Below are 20,640 nucleotides of genomic sequence, written 5' to 3'. Positions count from 1 at the left end.
TTCAATTTCACAAATGACGCTTCAGCAATGATAATGCTATCACATATTGACGTATCACTTGCAATCAAGAGTACATGGCAAATACACAGAAAACATGGAATCAATAGCAATTTTTAGTGGAGTTAACTGGGAAATGCTGTCTTTATTTAGAAAGGATGAAACCTGATTTACATTGTCTGTTACTTCCACTTTCATATTTCTAGGTGGGTGGACAAACAGGAGAAGCCGTGGTGTAGGCTTATTTCATTCCTCCTTAAAAGAAGCTCTAAAAATGATCTGAAAAAGCTCCATTTACCTCTGGATAACCTGCAGTCTAACCATTAGTGATGCCTGTCTACAACACTGGACTTTTAGAGGATAATCTGGAGATTCCTGGCTGTGCAGAGCAACACTGCTGTCTGTACCCTTCCATTTCCATGTACTCTTGAATGCCCAAATTACATCTGAAATGCCATTCACCCTGGGTACCATTAGGCCACTCTCTTTGTGCAGGGAATGTGAGGCTGCAGGACTCACCGCTGGGGGGCTCTTTGGCAGGTGTTGCCGACTCTGGGTTTGGTCTGTCGGGGGCCTGGGTCTCCTCTCCCTTCCCTTCCCCCTCCTCCGGCTCCTCCCTGGGGCTCTCCTCCACCGCCCTCACCGGTCGCACGTTCCCAGGGGAGAGGGGCAAGCTGGGTGAGGGGACCTCCTCTGCTGGGGGTGGAGGTGGGGGCTGGGGTGGAGCCTTCACCTGCTTTGGGGTGGGGGGCCTTGGGTGAGGTTTCTGTGTGGTCCTGGAATGAAGGCGGAGTAAGAGTCAGTTGTTGGGCTAATACCCTAACTCACTGTACAGTACAGTGCATGAGCTATGACAATGAAACCAATGTCTAAAATTTGAGGAATAAAATCCTTGAAATTCACTATTATTTCTTATCATTGGAGGATATTATATATTATATATAAAACTATTCAACTGATTAAGTTAACATTTAGTGGAACATTCACACGCTTAAATGTTCCATTTCTACAGCCCAACTAAAAGATTAATTTAGTTTAAACTGCCACCTGCCGCATTTAATAAAATATTACATATTTTTAAAATCTCAGACCAAAATCCATTACTGGCTTACTAAAAATTCCCTGATCTAAAAGGTCAAATTCCTTGACCCAAGAGAAGCAATACCAGTACTACAATGCAATTAGGCTGATACAGCTTCTGTTTTTGTTTCTCACCCAGATAAACATTATCTACATGAAATCAGTGTTTACACACAAATATTTCAGTCATATATAATCTGGTGAGATGAAACTTGCTGCAAAACAATATTAGTAAAACCACCAAAATCAATGGCTTGTCTGTAAGGTTGTTACCTTGATTGTTCATGTTAGTAAATAGTAAACTGACCCCCTGTCACATACACTTCCTGAATGAGGAAACCCCTTTCAACTTGAATGCCCGGTAGTTCCCTTACCTCACAGGTGAGGGCGCTTTGACCCTGCTCCTTTGGTTACCAAGAGACTGTGAGCGCTTTCCGTCAGCAGGGGTAGAAGTGGAGAGGTTGCTCCAAGACTTCCTCATGTAGTTCTTTTCTTTCTCTCGTTTATCGCCCTTAGTTTAGCATAGAATAAAAACCTGTCAGAAGGTGTACATACAAGACCCAACATATACCTACAAGGTATGCCACATTGATTCTGGGTATAAAAAACACAACCTTAAATATTTACCAGACATAAATTAAGTATGTCTTATGGGAGCATCAATGGGGGGGGGGGGGGGGGGGGGGGGCGTTGGGGGTGAACGTGATCCTCTCTGAACTGAAATTAGGTATCTAGAGTCCGATTCAAAATCTTGACCCTATGAGGTGACACGTTTAACTTCCACTTCACTCTGATGGGTACTTTGCTTTGTCTTACTCACAGACGCTAATGTTTTCAATGCCTTCGCTCATAACAAGCTGAGCAGTGTCAAGTAAGGACACACTACCTTGGGCAGGCTGTCAAACACAGTTGTGGCTGCCTGCCGGTCTAGAGAATCACTAATCAGACGAAAATGAAGAAAGCCCTCGCAACCCAGACTGCACTTGTGGATGGGGCCAAGTACTCATCCTTAAGCACTTAATTATATAAGCTCTTGCATTCAGACAGATGGACTGCGAGAAAATTCGCTTTAAATTAAGCGTTCAGGCTATTAGATCAAATAAAAGAAGTTGCTGGCCTGCTCACCAGAAGCGCAGGAAAAACAACAGCTTGTGTAAATATTGATTTAATGTCACACGAATTGGAATCCAAGTTTGTACGTGGATTCTCCATACAACTACATAATGTTATAAATGATAACACCTGTATTTTTACACCTATTGAACACATCACAGTGGTAAACAGTTTCCAGAAGCTTTGATAATTTAGCACAGAATCAAGCTGAATTTCTCTTACAGGTGAGAAATGGAAAGGTACTGTACTGCATGCTCCCACAGCTACATCCCACAGACAGAAGCCAAAAGTAGGTTCTGATAAACCTAGAGCCCTTTTCAGCTGAGCTTGCTGGAGTAGCCATTAAGGCCTTGGGCCCAATTGCCAGGCAGGGCATTTAAATGGATAATTGTCACAGTGTCTGTCAGTGACCCCAGAAGTTTGGGCCTTCAATCCCCAGCAGAGTCTTGCCAATACTTTCAAAATGGAATCAACTGCTCACCTGCACTGTACTCAGCATTATAGGGGCTGGATTAAGGGTAATGGCCCTGTGATAGAGTGGTGTCCAGATGATGTACTTTTACATCAGCTGATTAATATCACAAAAATATCTGACACTATGAGCTTGCATGTGGCTCTGAAAATCAAAATCCAGTTTAATTTACACTGCTTACAGTTATACATTTATACAGCTAGAGGTTTGCTGGAGCAGTGAATACTCACAGGTACCACAGTGGTGCCCCGCCCGTGAATAAAACCTATAACCTTAGCATCACAAACCCAGTTCTGCAACCATTATGCCACACCCTCGGCATTGCCCTTGTTTCCATGGACACCAGCAGCGTTTTGGGGAAGCAAGGACCACAAAAACAATGCTTAGAGAGGTACCTCCAGAGAGAGAGAACCCTGCACCTTACCGTGGTGGGGTGGGCACTCCTCCGGCGGTTCACACTGTCCAGGCTGGACAGAGCCATCCTGGGGCGTTCCATGCTGCGGCACTGCAGAGACTTGAAGGACGTGGCAGTCATGGGGTGACAAGATGCTGAACGGGGACAAACGGGGATAACTACACAGTTTTTTGTTTTTTTTGGTGGTTGGTTTTTTTTGAGGGGTGGATATTTAGGAGCAGATGGAGGAAAGAGTGCAGAGAAGGTGAACCATAAGAGGAGAGAGAGGAGAAAGAGGAAAGAGGGGGAAAAAAAGAAGAGAAGAAAGAGCTGCTATTAGACCCGCTACACGTTTTTATGGTTGTGGCAACTACAGCCATCACTAGAAGCAACCCCTGTGACTATCTCAACACAGTGGACCACAGTGCACTTCATTAATGTGCTTTCACCTAAAGGGAAGATTGCAGGATCAGTCGCTGGATTCAAAACCAGAGGTCTGTGGGTTCATATCCTGAAAAGGCTACCCCAGGCCTCCTGCGCTCCATTAAAACATACAGCTTCAGAGAAGGAAATGGCCCTCCCTCTGCATAGCAGTTTGAGCCATTCCATGTTAAACTAGGTCAGGGCAGTGATTGGAAGACTCATTATTGAATTCCACTTAATAGGCTGATCTGGTTTCAGTAACCTGAAATCGCTATACAAACTGCTATACACAAAGAAGGGCATTTTCATTTCTGCAACTACAAGTTTAAAAGGATATATTTAAACCATGTCGTAGTTAACATGTCAAAAAGGTGATGATTCAAGGGAAAGGATAAACATGGGCAACTTGCTCTGATGGATTAACTGACTGATTTGATAAGATCTATATAACACAGCTCAACTAAAACAAACCAGCAAGCATGCTGTACTCCTGCCTAGGACCAGCCTGTTCCATACTCCGAGCAAAAAAAAAAAAAACACCTGAAAATAGCTGGTCCCATCTTCTACAAATAACTATGAGAGACTGTGTCCCACTAAAAGCAACACTTAAGTCTCACTAAACACTAAAAGTAAATGCAGAGAACTCTCGGTTCCTTTCCCTTTCGGAACATTACATACAGTGAATTATAAACTCCAAAAGATAGGTCAACATTAGCCCCGAAACCATGTTTAAATTGTTGACCTGGGCTAACTAATGCCATTTATATTTTTCATGGGAATGTCATCATTTCATAAGAATTCAGCTAATTCCTTCAACTTTCCTTCCTCTGCTGAGTGGGACATAACGTACTGCATTGTCAGCTACAAAAACCCCTCATTACATAACAGGGGCTGCAGCAGTGATGGCTGAGTTGCACGCTACAGGTGTTATTGATTCCAGACATGTTAGTAATTAAATCAACCGCATGCACCTCTATCAATCCCAGAAAGTGTTAATGGGGAAACAAGGCCACTGCAGCAGCACCACCCAAGCAAAACAGCAAGTAGAGAAGGTTATGCAGAATAACTCCCGCCATTCAAAACAACTGCAACCACCAAAGACTTAAGTATTCATCATTTACACACTAAGCGCGTGGTGTAAAGGATCTACAAAACAAAACAAGGAAAAACAAGCCAGTCCATGCAACACACTCATGGTGCAGTGTGACATTTGCACCGTGTGTCTAAGTGGATATTGTTTGTATTGTTGAACATAATGCCTACACAGAAAAAAAAAAAACATGGAAAAGTGGGACAGGTCCTGGGTTCTGCCAATGTATGATTATTCATGAAGAACCCAGTTATATTGTCAAAATGACACATATTGCATGTAATTAATATATGTTTCACCTCACAAAATAGAAACAAAATATTATGTACAGTAGTCTAAGAAATAAACTATTAGAATTTGCTTCAATGGTTAATTACTGTGTTCTTCAGTGCTGTGAAGAGCTGCTGTGGGATAGACTATAAATGTTTGAAATGAAAAAATATTATCGGCAGAACAGCTCTAATTAAACGTGAGCCATTGCCTTCAGATGATGGCTGTGTCTGACACATGAACAGTTTGAATACAGCGGTCCAAATATAATAATCATATGTTGTAATGCTGCAGTGTTTTGCCTGTAGCGTAACTATTGAATGAACATTAAATTAAATTCCGCTGCACAATAAAGCTTTTAGAAGTATTATCTTTTTTCCCCAGACTTGGGTGATGATAAATGTTTCTTAAAAAATGTCATATCTTGTAGAGTAACATCTTAAGCAGTGCTTAAAAATTCCAAAACACATTTCGACACCAGCCCTAATCCCTATCATAGTTTTATTGCCTGTTTATTGCATGGTATTACACTCTTCCTCACTGGCACAGAGAAAAAGGATCATCTAAAAATGGCATGGCCCAATTTTAGATGAGCTGTAATATTCTGGGACAATATGCCAAGCCCAACATGTCCTCAAAGAAGCATTGTCTGGGCGCATTGTGGAAACACTGCCAGCCATGCCACAGAATCAGTAGGCAGACAGCGTTAAGCAATTAAGTGCTGGATTGCTTCCAATAAAGACACCAGCACCTCACATTACTCGAACCTTTCACACCGCATATGCAAAGTCTAGCATGACATAAACAGTAAGACCTCCACGTGAATTCAAACATGGGAGTAAAAGTCTAATAGACCCGCCCAATGGCCAAAATGTGCCGAACATGAGATGAGCAATCAGAAAGGCTGTCCAGTGCTTGTTAGGTGCTCTGGCCAGGATGTCTTACACTTGAAGTCGAGCTCAAATTGCAGATGCATTTTTCAGAAGCGGAGGTGAATTTAACAGTCAGGCCCCTGTGAGCAGTGACCGGGGTCGGGGCAGAGAGGCTACCTGCTTCCCCTGACAGTGAGGCAGCGCTCCTGCTTCTGGCCAGGTAGGAGTGCGTTGGGGTCTGCAGGCGACTGACCATGGTGCTCTCCCACGGGGTGAGCGGCAGGCGGCGCATGGCTGGTACGGAGAAACACACACACACACACACACACACACACACACACACACACACACACACACACACAGAAATCATTAGACAGGGAGGTGGTAGTGGGGAAGGGAGCATGGCAGGGATCAGCAGCCTGCCATTACTGGCGTGTTAAAAAAACCGAAATGGGCTGACAGCGACTGCATGAATCCTGTTAGCTGGAAAAAAAAAAACACACACACACACATAAAAAGCAATGCATCAAAGGAGCTGCATGAGCCATCCGAAGCCGGAAGTAATGCTCTGTGTTGGAAGCGCATCACATGCAATGCCTCAGATGTCTCCCCGCTTGCCGGACTGTGCTGTGCATGCATTAAGTCATTGCGGGATGTTCCAACTGCAGCGCGCAAACTAGAAAACAACAGGAAGTGGGGGGATGCACATGTGTCTGTGCAGCGGCTCGTCCCCGTCGCTAGGCGTGTAGGTTAATATGCGATGGCGAAAGGTGGTTAGCTGTCCACACAAGCCCTGGAAAATGCAGGCATTAAAAATGAAGCAATCCTGAATGCTGCAACAGCTGAACCGTAAGGAATGCAAAGCTAAACTCTGCCATTCGTTAGCATGTTGTGACACAGAGTGCAGCGGATGGTTTTAGCAGACAGAGGGCCCCTGAGGACCTGGAGGGGTGGGAAAAACTAGGCTGGAGATTGAGTACCCCCCCCCCCCCCCCCCCCTCCCCGAGGTAGCAAACTGATGTCATAATAATAGGAGGTCCTTAAAGGCCTGCTTTGAATGGCTGGTCTCCAATCCCCACTGCTTTAAACCAGGTAAACAACCGACTAAAATATCCAGCAAAAAAGATTATCTTCAAGATTAAATATTTTCATAACAAAAATACACTGAAGATATAGTAGTGGGTGATCTTGTCAGAATAATCTAAAAATATATATATAAACAGAATGAGATAATCCTAAAGCTGGTCGATTTAATATGCGATATAAATACATGACCTTCCAGGTCTTGACTTTCATTGTGAAATGAGAGGGATAAACATGTCAACAGAAACAATTTCCAGCCAGTTTCACATTCAGGCATGACCATGAATGCCACTGTGTTTTCACTCCCCCGGCTTCCCCAGATACACCTGTGCGTTTGTCCCGGGTGGTCTTTTCTCTGAAGGCGCAGGGTTTAGACTGAGGTGTTTTTAAGGAGGATGTCCTTTTCTGTAAGGCTGTGACAACAGACCAAACAAGTTACTTCAGCGCCGCACTTTCTGAACACTTCCTTCCGCAAGTGTAATTTATATGCGTCACTTTACTTGTTTCCCCCCCCCCCCCTACAACAAAAACGAATGCATCCATCATAGTAAAAATTATTCCAAGGCAGGCTGAAACACAGAAATCACCATGAACACATGAGATTAGTTAGGCCGACAGAGCCAGTGTTATTTTGAAACTAGAATGGCATACTACATAATACTTTTAAGAAAAACTTTCAATAATTATAAAAAAACAACACTGAGCATTTATTACAGGTTTCAACCAAGTATTTTTTATGTTTCTTGATGTTTTCAGTATTCACATTGACTCATATACTTAATCTCTGCTGCATATTTTTAAAGTAACCTTACTCTGCAACAGAAACATAAAGACAATGAGCATTCTGAAAACAAAACAGAGCAACACAGACAAATCAAATGATCTGTGAAACATGGACACACAATACAAGGATGATCTACAACTCAAACACCAAAAATTAAAAAAAAAAACATGGGCTGAATCAGCAGGACATGAGACACATTTTACAATCTCCGTACTGAGTCCAGAGCCTGACTCAGAGAGGGTAGAGGTCACCCGAGATCATGTGTCACTATGTGTCATACTGCGATTAAATTATTTATTGCTATAAAAAAATCGTGATGCTTTTGTATGATTGTAATTTTATGCAATTAAAATGTAAAGATGTTTTTTTTAGCAGCGCATTTAAATAATGCAAATATCTCACCTCATTTTTATCCAATCACATTATCCATGCTGAATAACAAAGAGGTGTCCATTATTTTTTGTTTGTTTCATGATCCAGTACAGTTGACAAAGGAAAGACATCTCTCAATCAATCAATACTGGAAAGCGCATTGTGTTCTTGTTGAGACAGGATTGAGTTACCCAACCACAACAAGCAGAGCATAGGCTGAGAGCGGTCGGTGGGGACAGTACCTCTGTCCGGAGAGTTTAAGAGTGTCGCGGAGGAAGATGACAGCCGCTTTGTTATGACTGGCTCTGCATGTTTGGAAAGGTTCATGGTGGAAACTGACCTCCTGTCTGCATCTAAAACAAACGGGAGATAAGGGTGGGTGACGGTGGTGGGGGGCGGGGAAGACCTGACACTCGCTCTATTCTACCCACCAGGGGCTGGTGGAGACCTCCGAGGAAGGGGGAGGAGAGGGGAGGAGACCATAGGATTACAACACCACTCCCCTTCCTTCCCTTGGGCACTGAAGTGTTCTCCACTGGCAGGTTGACCTGGTCTACTTGACACAACTGCTCCGCCAGTACACAAGCTACACTAAACCTACAACACAATAGAGCCAATGCATTGGGAATTTGTGGATCAAGGCCTTTCTTTTTGAGTAGAACTGTTCATATAAGTTGAATAGCACATAAATATTGAATTGCTGAATGCAACAATACTCAGCTTATTATTTTCACATAATTCTTTTACTCCTTGACACCAGAATGAAATCCAAATTTTGTGAAAGAACATATCAGAGATGGGTGAGCAAAATTTTCCAGGTACGAGTACATTTTGAATGTACATGTCCTAAAATAACTGTAGAGGGTGATGGGTTTTGTTTTGAAGGTGCAAAGGAGACAAAGTCTGAAAACACTCCACAGACAGGAGATTCTGGCTTTGCTTGTGTCAAATATCACAGACCAACCTGTTTTGGAGAACCAATGCAATGCATTAAGGACTGCACTGGTCTACTCTAATTTCATCTAATGTTAACCGTCTAACACTGACTATTGTCAGTATGCGCACTAGCGTGCTGTACTGCTACGCAGTTACATAGAGCAGAGGCTGATATTCACATTGCGACTGTATACCATATCTGCGAACCAAACTGAAAGAGCCCTGGAAATGGCGTTCCAGGCCCGCAAGATCGAGAGGAGAGAGGAAAGCAGACTCAACAAAACCTGGGCAAGAGAAAAAAAATAACAAAAAAAAAAAAGAAAAAACACAAAAGGGACAGCCGGAACAAGATGATGAGTGATACTCATCACTGAGACACAGCAAATTAAAAGTTCATGCACAGAAATTAATGTAAAACAAATGGTAAGACAACAGGACAACAGACAAAAGTTGAACATAGATGGAGACTTAAATCATAAAGAAACCTCCTGTTAAACCTGGTTGCAGCATGAGATCAAAGGTTATAATACCCTGCATAAAAAACATGGATACATACTGCAATCTAGTGCATGAAAAGAAATAAATGAGCTGTCTTAAACATGTGAGGAAACGTGCTAATATGTGAAAAGCTATTTCCCATAACCAAAGGAGAAGCAATTACAGCTTACAGGTGTTTCAACCTGACCCTTGCAATAGCAATGTGTTGTATGACCACTTCTTGAATAATGATAATAATTAAAGAAAAATAAAGTTTTCATCCGAATATGAGACTCAGCTACTCTGTCCTAAAAATCATATGTCAAAGGCAAAGCTGTGCAGGCAGATACTTAGTGAGTAGCAAAATGTGCCATCTCCTGCCATCTATCGAAAACAAACAAAAAAAATTCCAACTAACTGAAGCTGAGTGTTGTTGACTGTTAGGAATAAGACCCCTAAAGAACAGCAGTACTCTAGGTGTGATTCCCTGTCCTATGACTAAGGGCGGCCATGCCCGTGGTGGGAGGGTCCTGGCCCTGGTTATTTACCACTGGTGTGGGCGGTGTTTCCATGCAGTGGCCCGCCCCAGGACCAGCGGTTGGGCTTCTGCTTGGCCCTCTGGCTCCTCTCCAGAGTCCGCCGTATCACCGCTTCATGGCGTACCTTCACAACACAACCCGAACGGAAAAGGCCCGGTCAGCGTTCCTCCTGCCGCTGCCCCATCATTTATTACCAGATGTTTGCTCACAGACTTCATGATACACATGGACATAAAACCAGTTTCTACAGCAGGAAATTGAATTTAGCAGTATAAATGCCCTGCTGTGGGTTACCTGTGATCTGAACCAACAACGTACAATGGGTGCATGTTTAATCAGATTGTGGTTATACCTCAAAGTGTGGTTCTATTGAAAGTATAAGTGCCTAAAAGGTGCCTTTGAAACTGCAAATCAACTGTGAAATCGGAGCCATCAGAGAGTTCTGGGGGCCGTTAATCCTCCCAGCAGGGAGGATCTAGCCTTGATTCATTATGCAATGAAATGTGTTCCCTTTGTTCTCAAAGATTTCTGATGTCATAAGGAGCTCGAGAACTCAAAAACATTTATATCCCGGTAAAGAGAAACATGACAGCTGAATTCTCAAATGGCTTCCATCTCTTATCAATAACTTTTATTACATCATTTAAGACTGGGATAATGCATTGTACCATATGTTGAAATTCCCGGCGTATCAAAAAATCAGTAAGTAAAATTACTGAAATGAAACCACTTTCTCTACTAAAGAATCTTTTTCTGCATTCAATTATGTAGTAACTAACTGGAGATCACCTGCATGGAAATCTCCCCTATGAATTATTCAAAGAGGAAAATGAAATATTAAAAGACTATTTTAAACACAAATTATTTGCACTGTGAATGCCTGGGCAAATTTTGTAGTTTTTTTTTCCATTTTCATTAATAAAAATGCTCTAATTAAATGTATTTTTCTTCTATTCAAAGGACTTTTCTGCTCATTACTGCCATCTCCCTGATATTTGACAAATACGTTTTCTCTAGTGGAAATTTTCCTCTGAATCTTCCTGTTCTGTCCTGCAAGTCTAGACTAAAATAAGTTGACCATATAACATGACTGAAAAGAGTGACACTACATTCTGGTGACGTGGTAGTTCAATATACTATATTGTACAGATCAACAGATAAATAAAGAGAGAAAGAAATAACCGGCCAGAATTAGGGACCCAGGAACACTTGGTGACAGTTACGCAAGTATCAGTGTACAGCAGGGCCTCAGTTTGGGTCCACAGAAGACCCCGACTCATTCCCAAGTCCCCCCCCCCCCCCCTCCCCCCCCCCAACAAGCGCCCCACCTTCTCCTCCTCCAGCCTCAATCGTCGCTTCTCCTCCACAGCTGCCCGTCTCTTCTCCTCCTTCACCCTCTGCTCCTCCAGCCTCTTCCGCCGCTCCTCCAGGTGTTTCTCATAGTACTGCTTAGCCCGCTCCTCCCTCTGCAGCCAGATGGACTCGCGCGCCGCTGAAACCAAACAGCACCAGCCCACCGCTCACTTCCTCAGTAACTGACTGTACGGCGCAGTCTTCAGCGACCCTGACAAATCTCACCACTGAGAGCAGAACCCATCCTACTCCATTACTGAAGTACTGAAATGTTGCAGACTAGCCAGTACCCACAACAGATTTGACCCATGTCATAAAATTCACAGTCACTTATGGTTGATACACATCAAAATGCAGATCAGAATGAGACACACATTCAGTGTTACCACATTTTCCCTTAACACTGAGTAATATATGAAGTTTTTTTTATCACATGCATGACATTGACTTCACTGGCCTTGAAAAAGGACAAAAAGACATCTAATGACAAAAAGTAAGTCTTTATTATCTTGGTAATTCAAAGTAAAGAAGTCTACAGTTATGTTTGAGCTTCTAGTAGTACCAGCAGTGATAATACTTTAGTTGTCCTGGGTGCTTAGTTCCAATTTCAGGTAATGAAAAAAGCAGACAACTCCCAAAGACTCCAGCAACTCTTTGTGAATGTATTTTTTATTTGCAGCAAGTGGCCGTAGTCCTTGGAGTTTGCCCTCCACCGACTGCATTAGCCTACTTTAAGGACAAACCAGGCCGAAATGTAATTTCGCTGAATCACAACGAAGGACAGACAGCATTGCAAGGATAATGACAAATCCAGTACCCAGCTTTAAACAGCAGATGCAGGCACCTTTTCCACAAACCATTTTAAGCCTCATCGCAGGTCTTACCAACTCAGGCAAGACTCAGCTCATATATGACGACATTCATCGTGTCCCTAACATTTTGGAGGGCCTTTATCTACATGGCATCAAATTTCCCCTAATCTGTACCTCACTGTCTCTAAAACTCTAACATCCAAATGTTCAAAACCTTTAATCTTTTTTCGCTTCCCCTGTGATTTCAATACGTTACATAATCACGGCTCCATGGAAACGCGAGTACTGCGGTTTACGTAACATCGTGACACTCGTTCCCGCCGTCATATTTGCTTAGTCATGCAACAGCAAACAAGATAGAGGACAGCATTCCAGAGCGCCGGGCGCAGTCCCCTATCCTCTGATCTGTTTCATCACGTGGGTGCACTGGCACAGGGGTTCAGTTACATCAAACTCAAGCTCCACACAGACTCGGCAATGTGATCAAAGACCAGGACCCACTCTGACCCAACACGACCGACGGTAATCACAATAGGACGTGCTCTCCCAAATGAAAGGACATGCCGATATTGATCAGAGGGTATCAGATTCCTGAGCATGGCCCATTCTTGTCTTTTTGCAATTTTTAACATCACCCTGCGCTCAGTTTCAGGTTTGCCAGCAGTCAAAGTCGAGCATTATTAGGCCTTCAAAGGTCCATGGGTCTGACAGGGAGTTAATTATCTGGCTAATAAAAGTGTTGGAGACAAACGACAGCAGGGGGTTTCTCTCAGCTCTAAAGTAAGCAGATTTACAGAGTTTAATTTCACGAGAGACAGCCTGAGATTTCCCAAGCCTTCCCGCAGTGAAAACAAGTGCGCAGTGAGTTACACCTGTGAGTCAACCTCCTCACATGAGATGACAAAATATTTCCATTTGTTCATGCCACAGAAAGATGCCCTGAAAATAAGAATATTTTTGATAATTTAGATTTTGTGTTTTCAATCACTCCCATGGTCATCTTGCCATGCAGGATATGACATTTATAAAGGTTTATCCAAATTCAATGAGTTTACTTTAAATTGAGGCACTAGTATAATTCTGGCACATCCAATGCACTTTTAGTGCCTGTCTCTGCATAGTAATACAGTCCACAAAATAAATATATACATTTTTTACAACACCATTGCACTACTTTGACAAAAAAATTAAAGAATCTAGTTAATTATACCAACCATTCACAATTACAGAAAAACAGACCTCTCATATCCCTATGCATGGAATGTGCACTGTGACCCAGTTCAGACAGGAAACTGCATCAACCGAAACCAATAGAATCGCTCCTTACACGTGACGAGGAAGAGCTCAGGACCAATAGCAAGACTCTAATAATGACTGGGCTGACTGCAGCCAGGAGAGCAGCTTAAGAGCCAGACAATCTCTTTTAAGTGCACCTTTGTCCTTATGCCAAATACATCAAAAGGACCTGCGTGCATGGGCTTCAAATGGTGTTCCCATTAGGTCTCAGATCTCTGTTTCTACATGACGTGGAAGCAAATGTTGGGTTAATGCTCCAGTGACCTCATAAAATGAACATCCCTTAATTGAGGTACAGGGTACATTGAAAAATTCAGATGGAAATACGTACCGATCTGTTTTTCCCTCTCCTCCCTCCTCTCGCGGGCTAGCTTCTGTCTTTCATCAATCTTTAACACCAGAGGCTCTGGAAACAGAAACATCACAGACACTTAACACACAGACAGAAAATATTTACACATAAGAAATTATACAGAGACGGAACAACATTTAGCATCGTATTTAGAACGGCAGTGTTTCCGATGAAAGTGCCAGGAAGTGGAAGAGACCCAGAGCACATAACAGAAATAGAAATGAAAAATCTGTCATTTTCGGCAGTAGAAAATGAAACGATTAAAGGAGGTTATGAATAATCAATTTCAAAGGAAAGAAAAAAAAAAAACATACAGGACAGTAAACTACAATGAAACAGCTGTCCATTCTCGTAATTGCTTTCGCAACAGAGGCAGAGAGTGTACAATTGATCTAGTGAACATCCTTCAATCCTAGACAGGAACATTCAGAGAGCAATGAACCATGACATCCCTAAGAGCAGCTAAGGGGTACTATAATAAGTAGAAAGAGGTGGGGGGCGGGGCGGGGGGAGCTAAGGGGGGCACAGAGAGGACAGAATCAGACCTGGTTTGCTGCCAGCATTGTTGCTGTTCTGTCCTGGCCCAGCCGCAGAAGTAGGCCGACAGGATGATTTCTTGTCGTCCGATTTAGGCTGCGAGTCGCCGCCTGCGAGAGGGGAGAAAAACGAAATACTTCCATGTGAGCATTCCAGCATTAATTCAGAAAGAGTCATTAAATGGCTGCTGAACAAACAATGTGTTTGAATGTAACTCAAAGCACCCGTTAAACTGTCCACGGTTTAATTCAGTGTAACGACATTTTGAGTGATGTCCCCTTCCAGATAGTTACCAAAGGACCTCACAACTTCACATGACGTCAAAACATTCTGACCACTGCGCTGCCTGTGCCTGTCTGGTAATGGCCGAGTTTCATTCTTTGAGTGATCGCTGGCTTTCAAGGTTATCACCTCAACTTGTGGTCTTCTCTTACAGCTGGCCTCTTTAACGATATGCAGCACAAGGTGCCTCACATCATTTGCCTTTGCCATCACTGCTTCACAACAATTTGATACTATTTGATAATTCACTGTAAGCCTTGACCTCATTTCGCCATACTGAGGAGGATCTAGTTATGCAAAGGCATTACAGAGGAGACCAGTACTGACCGTATTATTGTCAGGTTAACAGGAAACCATTCAATGGTCCCTGTGTATCTCATTTTAAATTGGCTTAATTTCAACTTCAGTAACATCTTGCATATAGAATGGAAAGCTTGCTGTACTTTCTTGGCTGTTAGATTAAAAAATCCCTGGGGGAAAAGTGGTTAAGTGTTCCAATCTCAGAGGATGTACACTGTGGTTACCCCGAGCGAGGCAGTTAACCTAAATAACTTAAACAGCCAGACAAGTTAAACAGACAAGTAAACTGTAGGATATGTATACAGTGCCTACAAAGTAAATAAATACTGCCACTCTACGTCAGTGTGTGTAAATGGATGCCTGAGGTACACACCCTCATACAGAACCCTTGCTGTGATGTCATAACCTAGAAACCAGCAGTCGTCCGGAGCACTCCAGGAATCTCCAGTGACTGACAGAGTAATCTGCCCTCTGCTCACAGGCTTTAATACCCGCAATACCTCTTACTGTGAGAGGTCAGGCTGGGGGGATGGGGGGTCGGATCTGTCTCCCAGGGCAGATGGGCCGTCTAGACAGCTCATGCACCCAGGTATCTGGACAGGGCCACAAAGTATGAGCACTGAGCACTCCTGTGCACCCTTTACCTCTAAGGGTGTGGGACAACCTCTTCTAAGGACGAAATCACAGACCTTTAGGAATCTACTTGGTATGAGGATATGATGAAAAGCCAGTGATACAGATAGGATCACAAGAATCTAGAGTATCTGCCTCCTACTGCTTGGGCCAAAAAAACAACCCACTGGAAAAGCAATAGATGTACTGTTATGAACTGTAAGGTTTGAGCATTCACATTCCAATTATCATCTGAGGAAAAACTGTACTGTGAAAAAACTATACTGTGTGATCAATACATTTCCCAAATGCAACTTCTTCCCAAGGTTGCACTAGTATGCAAACGTGTTGGTGACGGTTCACGATCACAGCTTAAAGAATCACTACTCTGATGTGAACAGTCACATCAATATAATCAGGCCAACATATGTTGACAGTGAGGGGGAACCTTCAAGGGAAGGCTTTGTTTTGCCAAGGATAAGGGTGAGTAGGAGGTTAGCCAGGGTTTCCTTGTCTCATCACTCCAGGCAACTTGCAATTCATTGGGTACCTGCTATTTGTCTGGATGACATCATTGGAGTAGTACCTATCCTATAATGAGTGCCCACCTCACTGTGATGTACTGCGTGATTTGTAGTGTGAAAATAGCTATTGGCTGTGTGTGATGGTACTGGAGCCTTCAGCGATTATAAAATCAAACCATGTCAAACCTCTGAAAACGCTGACTGAGACTTTGTATGCGTTCCCATATTTCTGAGTCACCGGCTTATTTCTGAGGATCCACGCTGCCATCGGCAGCAAAGCGCGGCTGTCAGACTGCCAAACAAGAGAGTGACGGCATCAGCCTAATCTAATTTTATTTTCTGCACGTTTAGGGCTGAGAGTTGCCACGGTGGCCGTCTTCCATCACCTGGCCCTGTCAGATGGCAGTGATAATCACTTCAAATCAAGGACTGGGCAAAGGGAGGCAGGAGAAAACACTCCGCTTTCCCTCCAGGCCTCTGTAAGCAGCACAATGGCCCTCCCGAGATCAGAGCAATAGGGCATCCTTCCCACAGAACCTGCGAGTCAACAGTGAGATCACCCCAATAAACACAGTGCTAGGGATATTTTGGCAGGCACTGCTGACTTCACTCACAGTTCAAGGTCAATAACTTCTGCCAAACTTTTTTTTTTTTTTTTTTATCATCAGACAATCCTCCTTCCTCACATCTTCTAGTAACATCTTTTAACTTAATATAGTGTGTACAATCAGGGTGCACATATCATATGAAACTGCACACTTATGGAATGACAGCAAAATTCACTACCAAGTTTGACCTAGACATTTCATTTCATTTTTTACCTAAGGAGCTTATATTTACAGAGCATATTTCATTCATGTAGCTTATATCTCAGTAACTACTACCACTTTTTTTCCCAATAGTTACTCATAAAGGGGTCATCAAATCAGAGTGGACTGAATAAAACACCCACCTTGTACCTGGGTTTCAATAAATATGGACACAATTTAGTGAAACCTACCAAAGTTAGGATTATTTTTGGGCTCTTGAGTGGCTCAGTTTGCAAGACACCAGTCTTGAGTGCGGGCTGAGCCCTACGGCTGAGGTTGGAAACCAGCAATGTCATCTACTGTAAATGACCGGGATCCCACAGCAGCAAAACAAACTGGCTTCGTTCTGGCAGGGATAGTGGTGGGTGGGCTGGCCAGGGTCACACTGCTCTTGGCACTCTACAACTCGCCGGGCAGCAACATACTGGTCAGATAACGTCCGTGGAGGAGCGAATATTCTGCAGTTAGTAAATGCACAACTGCACTGCACTGTAGGGCCTAAAGTGCGAAAATAGCCATTTGCTAAGTGTACTGGAGGATTGCACTCGTATTCCTTCTGTGCACCTGCACGATTGTGGAGGTTGTCATGGTGATCCAAGCTTAAGGCACAATTAGTGATTCCACAAAGGGTTTGATAAAAGGCAGAAAACACCATTTTAAATGCTTTTAATATTAAAAGCTACAAAAAAATGCTTAGCTTATATCCATATTTGTATTGCAGTCTCAGTATGAAAATGACATGGCTTTACCAACATTGATATAAAGTATGTAAAGTATATTTTAAAGTAACATGGTTAACCTTAGATTATGAGGTTGTAACTATACAAAAAAGACGTAGATATGATCTCCCCAATGCCTGCAGTTACAATACAATAAATTATTCACCTTTTGAATGCCAAAATAGATCAAAACAGTGGTTATTTTAGTTAAGCTATAATAACCCAAAAATTCACTTGTAGATAAGGTTATATGCAGTTAAAATTTCTGTCAACCCAAAAATACAGCTGATCTATAAAGCCTAACAAGTAGTTCAAACAAGTAGTCTAGCCTTTTAGCCTTTTACAATTTACTAGCTAACCTATGTAGTAATTTCATAATGTAATCATTATGCATACAGTATTACTGCACTGCAAGGGTAATGGGGAAGCTTGTAAAATAGCCTACACTGTAACCATTTGCTACATTGATCCAAATATAACATGACAGTAACTATGCCGTACATCAGCAAAGATTAAGACAATGGACAGAAGTCAATAATATCGATAGGGTATTTACTGTAAACTGTAGCCTTCTGCATACGTACTGGCCTGTTTTTACTTGTGTATAAAAAGATCAGCAAAAAGATACGGCTGCCATTTGGCTAACTGGAGGGCTGTACCAGTTGTGTGCTTTAATGTGATACAAAGTATTTTTCCCCGGTATCAGTAATAGATACCAGCATCTGTACTTTGTATATCATCTCAAATGATCAGTTATTTCAGTACCAAATAATATGCAAATGCAAAAAATCCAAATGTATATATTAGCAGTGATAATACAAATATTCTCAACAGGAGCATTATACCTTCATTTCCACATAGTGTCACTGAATCAAAGCACCAGACTGATGCACTGTAGATGCCACCTGTTCTAGTTTCAACCTGGAGGGCTCCTTCTGAGGCAGCTGTCCTAGAAAAGCAGCAAGCCTAAACTCAGGGCAATACTCAGTGTCCCAGTTTGAGAGATAACACATATTCTATAAGCTGTCAAACAGCTGCATTTATAATCTACGTCCTGACTGTTTCAATATTTTCATCCACTATTCTTCAGAATTTCTCTTTGTCTATAATTCACATTCTGATATATCTTTAGCTCCTGATCTTTATTGGTAGTTATCTTCTATGGGGAAAAAATTAAACTACAGTGACCTAGTGCTTCTGATAAACTAAGATAAACCTTAGATATTGGTATGAATGTGACTAATTATATATGACATATTGGGTCACTGGCTGTATTTGTCCAACAATAAAAGCGTTTTGATCTCAAACTGACACTTTCTCAAGGCAATAGTGAAAATATGAGATTCCATGTACCCCAAAAATATAAAATGATCTCCAACCAAACACTACAAGCTACAGCACAGTCAAATGATGATAAAATACAAGCACTTCCTGTGGTTCACAATTCACAACCATTCTGGACAATTCCAAGTCAACAAAGAATGTTCCAGAATTAGTCTAATGAATTACATCAGTTTGAGAACTGACCCCCCAAACTCTGGTTCAACTTTCTACACAAATACACAATTCATAAGGAGCTGCTTTCTCCCATCTGCTTTTCCCAGCTGAAATATGTTCCTCACAGCTGACAGCCTCTGAACAAAAAAAATGACAACAAATGTCTTCAAGTGACACAATGACATCAGCTATTGGCATGGTCTTCTAAACAAATTCAGTAGTGTCAAATCCAGTTTCTGGTGAGCGGACATGCATGCTTGATGTATCTTGCCCTTAACATCTGAATTATTCATAGAATTTTTTAAAATAAAATCACATCACAGCTGAAGACTGCACATGTTCGCTAAAGCCATTTATTTTACTCCTGTGTGTTTTAGAAAATTCATCAATGTAAATGTCTGCAGTAAATTCATTTGTATGAATTTGTACAATACAGCTGAAGTCACTGGCTATGAGTGAGTCCCTTCCTCTTGAAAATGATCCACTCTGGGTCTTTTGTGCCCCCTAGCAATAGATTCAGGATCAGGTTTCCACAACCCTAATCCCAGCCCAGGCCATTATGCAAAAAGGATATCGATCCTGGTGTCTGTGCTTGGGGGCAGATTCCATCTACACCATATGATTCATCTTTTAGGAGCTACGCAATCACATGGGTGAGACACTGCATACGCAGACTCCCATGCCAGACAATGGTTTTTGAGCAGGAAAGCATCCTACACCAAGAACATGACCTCTTCATCCCCGGGAGGGTAGAAGCAGAGACTATTTATAATTCAGCAGACTGCACACAGTTCCTACTTGATACTGCCACGGAGTTCTGGTCAATATTTACACCGTGGAGCTACGGAGTTCCATTAAACAGAACTTTACAACAACACAGAGACAGAACTTTCAATACAGAGTAAAACACTGTGATCTCTATCTGTAGTTTCTTTAGATGAAACAAACTCAATCACCTTCATTCACTATAATTTCACGGGGGGTTAGGAAGGTGAATCGCTACATCACTACAATAAAAGCACTTGGTGTGCTGCTTACGACCATAATATCACCACGCTATATAAATCAATGGGGAGACTCTCATATCCTCCCTATGTATGCTAAGGAGTCACTTGAGCTGTTGAGGAGAGTAGCCCCATTTTTAATAGTCTGGATGATGAAATGTTTTTGAGGGCATTAACAGGCCTTTCAATTAAAGCTGACAGAACTGATATCTCATGACCTTAGAGGACCGTTGCTGCTACTGTCTGATGCCCTAATTCTAGTCTGCTTCAACTCCGTCAGCTCCTCTGAAAATGATTCCACAGCTGACTCCAGTGTACCAGCCCAACAACTCTCAGAGGGCTGGCACAAACAGACCCAGGACAGCAGAATTCTGGGTCATCACGGTCTTTCACACTCTGTTGATTGAAAAAAAAACACTCCAGCAATGGAGTGTGGTTCAGGACGGCCTGGCCTGGCCGGTAGCTCGGAAGAGACATACATGTAAGGAGCTTGTTTCTCTTTAAAACTAGCATTCATTTTGACAGCTTCATTGTTATCAGTGTGCACCACACCAGTAAAGTTCAGCTTTACTGATCCAGCACTCCCAGCAGTGGCAGTTCTGGGCTTGCAAGACAAACAGCTGTATTGTTGGTTACAGTTC

The 20,640-nt window shown here is 42.4% G+C and overlaps 1 protein-coding gene across 1 annotated transcript in view; it reads right to left on the bottom strand.

Moving 5' to 3' along the window:
* si:ch73-217b7.1 (ensconsin) overlaps positions 1 to 20,640 on the bottom strand; it is a 47,147-nt gene that overhangs the window by 5,534 nt on the left and 20,973 nt on the right. The window contains exons 2-10 of the mRNA XM_036549704.1: positions 14,261 to 14,362; positions 13,695 to 13,769; positions 11,231 to 11,394; positions 9,912 to 10,026; positions 8,193 to 8,303; positions 5,889 to 6,005; positions 3,087 to 3,211; positions 1,452 to 1,588; positions 517 to 773 (exon numbers count right to left, since the gene is read on the bottom strand). Of these exons, the coding sequence (XP_036405597.1) occupies positions 517 to 773; positions 1,452 to 1,588; positions 3,087 to 3,211; positions 5,889 to 6,005; positions 8,193 to 8,303; positions 9,912 to 10,026; positions 11,231 to 11,394; positions 13,695 to 13,769; positions 14,261 to 14,362 (1,203 nt within the window). The remainder of the gene's footprint in view (positions 1 to 516; positions 774 to 1,451; positions 1,589 to 3,086; positions 3,212 to 5,888; positions 6,006 to 8,192; positions 8,304 to 9,911; positions 10,027 to 11,230; positions 11,395 to 13,694; positions 13,770 to 14,260; positions 14,363 to 20,640) is intronic.

The sequence above is a fragment of the Megalops cyprinoides genome, chromosome 17 (genome assembly GCF_013368585.1).
Source record: "Megalops cyprinoides isolate fMegCyp1 chromosome 17, fMegCyp1.pri, whole genome shotgun sequence".
In the NCBI taxonomy this organism is placed as follows: Eukaryota; Metazoa; Chordata; class Actinopteri; order Elopiformes; family Megalopidae; genus Megalops; species Megalops cyprinoides.
Note: the sequence above shows the minus strand (reverse complement) of the source record. Positions and strands in the feature narration are given on the sequence as shown.